At 49.8% G+C, this 5000-nt stretch overlaps 1 protein-coding gene across 1 annotated transcript in view; it reads left to right on the top strand.

Moving 5' to 3' along the window:
• LOC140367078 (FSD1-like protein) overlaps window positions 1–2887 on the top strand; it is a 48908-nt gene extending 46021 nt beyond the window's left edge. Inside the window, exons 10-13 of the mRNA XM_072453400.1 lie at window positions 512–600; window positions 710–967; window positions 2087–2175; window positions 2262–2887. Of these exons, the coding sequence (XP_072309501.1) occupies window positions 512–600; window positions 710–967; window positions 2087–2175; window positions 2262–2696 (871 nt within the window). The 3' untranslated portion in view covers window positions 2697–2887. The remainder of the gene's footprint in view (window positions 1–511; window positions 601–709; window positions 968–2086; window positions 2176–2261) is intronic.
• Window positions 2888–5000: the final 2113 nt, after the last annotated feature.

Below are 5000 nucleotides of genomic sequence, written 5' to 3'. Positions count from 1 at the left end.
TTTTCATGTAGATTAAAGACATGTACAATAGGCTCCTCCCTCTGGGGCCAGGGGGACTTTCCTGTTTAAAAACGGTCAATGTGGATGTAGATTTGTTTTGTATTTCTGAACCACTCTATGACCCCTCTCTGACCTCTCTTTGACCTCTCTCTGACCCCTCTCTGACCTCTCTTTGACCTCTCTCTGACCTCTCTCTGACCTCTCTTTGACCCCTCTCTGACCTCTCTATGACCCCTATCTGACCTCTCTCGGACCTATCTCTGACCTCTCTAACCCCTCTCTTTGACCTCTCTGACCTCTCTATGACCCCTCTCTGACGTCTCTATGACCCCTCTCTGACCTCTCTCTGACCTCTCTTTGACCTCTCTGACCTCTCTTTGACCTCTCTCTGACCTCTCTTTGACCTCTCTGACCTCTCTTTGACCTCTCTTTGACCTCTCTCGGACCTCCCTCTGACCTCTCTGATCTCTCTTTGACCTCTCTTTGACCTCTCTTTGACCCCTTGTGGCAGTGGCAGAAGTGCAACTCCGTCGCCGGTTAAATCCTCGTCAAGTAGAGCGTGGAGGGAGCGTTTTGCCGGAGAGTCGTACACAGTCCTGGGTGAGAGCTGCCCTTGTGCTGCCCTTGTGCCGTTGAGCCTCACACCCACAGAATAATGATCAGATTTAATGATAATACAGTTAAATAAAGCTGTGGTTGTGTCCAATAGGAGACCAGGAGATCTCCGGGGGCGGGCACTACTGGGAGGTGCGTCCAACGGGAGACTGGAAGGCAGTGTCTGTGGGCGTGGCTTATCGCGGTGCTCTGAGTCGATTCGTCCAGCTGGGTAAAAGCCCCGCCTCCTGGAGCCTGAGTCTGAGCCAATGGCTGCAGTCGTCTGTGTCAGCCAAACACAACAACCGCAGCAAGAGTTTAGACAGCAGCAGGATGCCACAGAGGGTGGGCGTGTACTGTCACCATGGCAACGGTGAGTGGGCGTGGATTATCACCACAGCAACGGTGAGCTCATGTGTTCATTATTGCCCCTAGTGGTCAGCTCATGTACAGCTGTGACCTCAAGCCTCTCTTCTGTCAGTCTGCCCCAGGGCAGGTGCAGTGCTGCAGGTGGTGCAGTGCTGCAGGTGCAGTGCTGCAGGTGCAGTGCTGCAGGTGCTGCAGGTGGTGCAGTGCTGCAGGTGCAGTGCTGCAGGTGCAGTGCTGCAGGTGCTGCAGGTGGTGCAGTGCTGCAGGTGCTGCAGGTGGTGCAGTGCTGCAGGTGCTGCAGGTGCTGCAGGTGCAGTGCTGCAGGTGCTGCAGGTGCAGTGCTGCAGGTGCTGCAGGTGTGGTGCTGCAGGTGCTGCAGGTGCTGCAGGTGTGGTGCTGCAGGTGTGGTGCTGCAGGTGTGGTGCTGCAGGTGTGGTGCTGCAGGTGTAGTGCTGCAGGTGCAGTGCTGCAGGTGCAGCAGGTGTAGTGCTGCAGGTGCAGTGCTGCAGGTGCAGCAGGTGTAGTGCTGCAGGTGCAGTGCTGCAGGTGCTGCAGGTGCTGCAGGTGCAGTGCTGCAGGTGCAGTGCTGCAGGTGCTGCAGGTGCAGTGCTGCAGGTGCTGCAGGTGTGGGGCTGCAGGTGCTGCAGGTGTGGTGCTGCAGGTGTAGTGCTGCAGGTGTAGTGCTGCAGGTGCTGCAGGTGTGGTGCTGCAGGTGCTGCAGGTGTGGTGCTGCAGGTGTGGTGCTGCAGGTGTAGTGCTGCAGGTGTAGTGCTGCAGGTGCAGTGCTGCAGGTGCAGTGCTGCAGGTGCAGTGCTGCAGGTGCTGCAGGTGCAGTGCTGCAGGTGCAGTGCTGCAGGTGCTGCAGGTGCAGTGCTGCAGGTGCTGCAGGTGTGGTGCTGCAGGTGCAGCAGGTGTAGTGCTGCAGGTGCAGTGCTGCAGGTGCTGCAGGTGTGGTGCTGCAGGTGCAGCAGGTGTAGTGCTGCAGGCGCAGTGCTGCAGGTGCAGTGCTGCAGGTGCAGTGCTGCAGGTGCTGCAGGTGCAGTGCTGCAGGTGCAGTGCTGCAGGTGCTGCAGGTGCATGACCATTATTCACTGTGTCCAATCACGTGTCTGCTTTGTGTCAGGTGACCTGCTGTTCATGGACGTGGATCAGACGAGGCTCATTCACTCCTTCAGGACAAAGTTCAGCCAATCACTGGTCCCCGCCTTCACCGTGGGTTTCAACCAATCACAGCTCAGACACACGACCAATCACAGCTCAGACACACGACCAATCACACGTCTGTCTCTCACCTGCAGGTTTGGTTTGGAGGCGTTGCTGTGGAGACGGGGCTCCAGGTCCCCAGCTTCATAGACCAGCTTCTGCCCGTATCTGCCCCGCCTACATCTGCCCCGCCCACAGCTCCAAACACTCCTGAAGAAGAAGACCTAAGTCCTGACCGGGGTCCGGGCTCAGACCCGGGTCCTGACCCGGGCTCAGACCCGGGTCCTGACCGGGGTCCGGGCTCAGACCCGGGTCCTGACCCGGGCTCAGACCCAGGTCCTGACCGGGGTCCGGGCTTAGACCCGGGTCCTGACCCGGGCTCAGACCCGGGTCCTGACCGGGGTCCGGGCTCAGACCCGGGTCCTGACCCGGGCTCAGACCCGGGTCCTGACCCGGGCTCAGACCCCCGGGCTCAGACCCGGGTCCTGACCCGGGCTCAGACCCAGGTCCTGACCGGGGTCCGGGCTTAGACTCGCCCCGTCCTGTGGTTTAAGTTTGTTCTCGGTGCGAGGGTCATGGTTCTGCTGAAATACCAGGTTTTGTGAAGCACAAAAATAAGACAAAGATAAATTGTTTCAGAACTTTTTCCACCTTTTAATGTGACCTATGACCTTTCATGTGACCTATGACCTTTTAATGTGACCTATGACCTTTTAATGTGACCTATGACCTTTCATGTGACCTATGACCTTTTAATGTGACCTATGACCTTTCATGTGACCTATGACCTTTTAATGTGACCTATGACCTTTCATGTGACCTATGACCTTTTAATGTGACCTATGACCTTTCATGTGACCTATGACCTTTTAATGTGACCTATGACCTTTCATGTGACCTATGACCTTTTAATGTGACATATGACCTTTCATATGACCTATGACGTGTCCTCCACATGTACTACACAGTACTTTTAATGTATTAATGTACTACACAGTACTTTTAAAGTATTCGTGTACTACACAGTACTTTTAAAGTATTCGTGTACTACACAGTACTTTTAATGTATTCATGTACTACACAGTACTTTTAATGTATTCATGTACTACACAGTACTTTTAAAGTATTCATGTACTACACAGTACTTTTAAAGTATTAATGTACTACACAGTACTTTTAAAGTATTAATGTACTACACAGTACTTTTAAAGTATTCATGTACTACACAGTACTTTTAAAGTATTCATGTACTACACAGTACTTTTAAAGTATTCATGTACTACACAGTACTTTTAAAGTATTCATGTACTACACAGTACTTTTAAAGTATTCATGTACTACACAGTACTTTTAAAGTATTAATGTACTACACAGTACTTTTAAAGTATTCATGTACTACACAGTACTTTTAAAGTATTCATGTACTACACAGTACTTTTAAAGTATTCATGTACTACACAGTACTTTTAAAGTATTCATGTACTACACAGTACTTTTAAAGTATTAATGTACTACACAGTACTTTTAAAGTATTCATGTACTACACAGTACTTTTAAAGTATTCATGTACTACACAGTACTTTTAAAGTATTCATGTACTACACAGTACTTTTAATGTGTCACAAAACTTGACATTTTGTTTTACATCGTCATTTGGCCGATTGTGAAGAGAATTTAAAAGATACAGGAAGTGTTATGGTTATAGTTATAGTTATAGTTATAGTTATAGTTATGGTTATGGTTATGGTTATGGTTATAGTTATAGTTATAGTTATAGTTATAGTTATAGTTATGGTTATGGTTATGGTTATGGTTATAGTTATAGTTATAGTTATAGTTATAGTTATAGTTATAGTTATGGTTATGGTTATGGTTATGGTTATGGTTATGGTTATGGAAGTCTTCCACTGAATCAGAAAAATAAAACTTTGTTTGATTCAAATCTTCATAAATAATGATCTTTGTTTCAGTGACAGGAGCTGTCACTCTGAAGCAGGATTCTGCACTTTATTCTCTAAACTTGATTCAAATAGAATGATTTGTCTCGCTCTAAACTTCGATGTCGAGTTCAATATCGATTGTGATTCAGGGACTTTTATTCTGATCCTTTTGTAACGACTTTATAACCTTCAATATTCAAATAAAATAGAGGATATAATATTTATTTTGTCCTGGTTATGTTTAAGTGAAGAAAGTGACTGTGAGCGACCAATCACGACGCAGCTCTGACTGTGAGCGACCAATCACGAGGCAGCTCTGACTGTGAGCGACCAATCACGAGGCAGCTCTGACTGTGAGCGACCAATCACGACGCAGCTCTGACTGTGAGCGACCAATCACGAGGCAGCTCTGACTGTGAGCGACCAATCACGACGCAGCTCTGACTGTGAGCGACCAATCACGAGGCAGCTCTGACTGTGAGCGACCAATCACGACGCAGCTCTGACTGTGAGCGACCAATCACGACGCAGCTCTGACTGTGAGCGACCAATCACGAGGCAGCTCTGACTGTGAGCGACCAATCACGACGCAGCTCTGACTGTGAGCGACCAATCACGAGGCAGCTCTGACTGTGAGCGACCAATCACGACGCAGCTCTGACTGTGAGCGACCAATCACGACGCAGCTCTGACTGTGAGCGACCAATCACGAGGCAGCTCTGACTGTGAGCGACCAATCACGACGCAGCTCTGACTGTGAGCGACCAATCACGAGGCAGCTCTGACTGTGAGCGACCAATCACGAGGCAGCTCTGACTGTGAGCGACCAATCACGACGCAGCTCTGACTGTGAGCGACCAATCACGAGGCAGCTCTGACTGTGAGCGACCAATC

The sequence above is a fragment of the Eucyclogobius newberryi genome, unplaced genomic scaffold (assembly GCF_026437365.1).
Source record: "Eucyclogobius newberryi isolate DKJ021-1_F unplaced genomic scaffold, fEucNew1.0.hap1 SCAF_2, whole genome shotgun sequence".
Lineage (NCBI taxonomy): Eukaryota > Metazoa > Chordata > Actinopteri > Gobiiformes > Gobiidae > Eucyclogobius > Eucyclogobius newberryi.
Note: the sequence above shows the minus strand (reverse complement) of the source record. Positions and strands in the feature narration are given on the sequence as shown.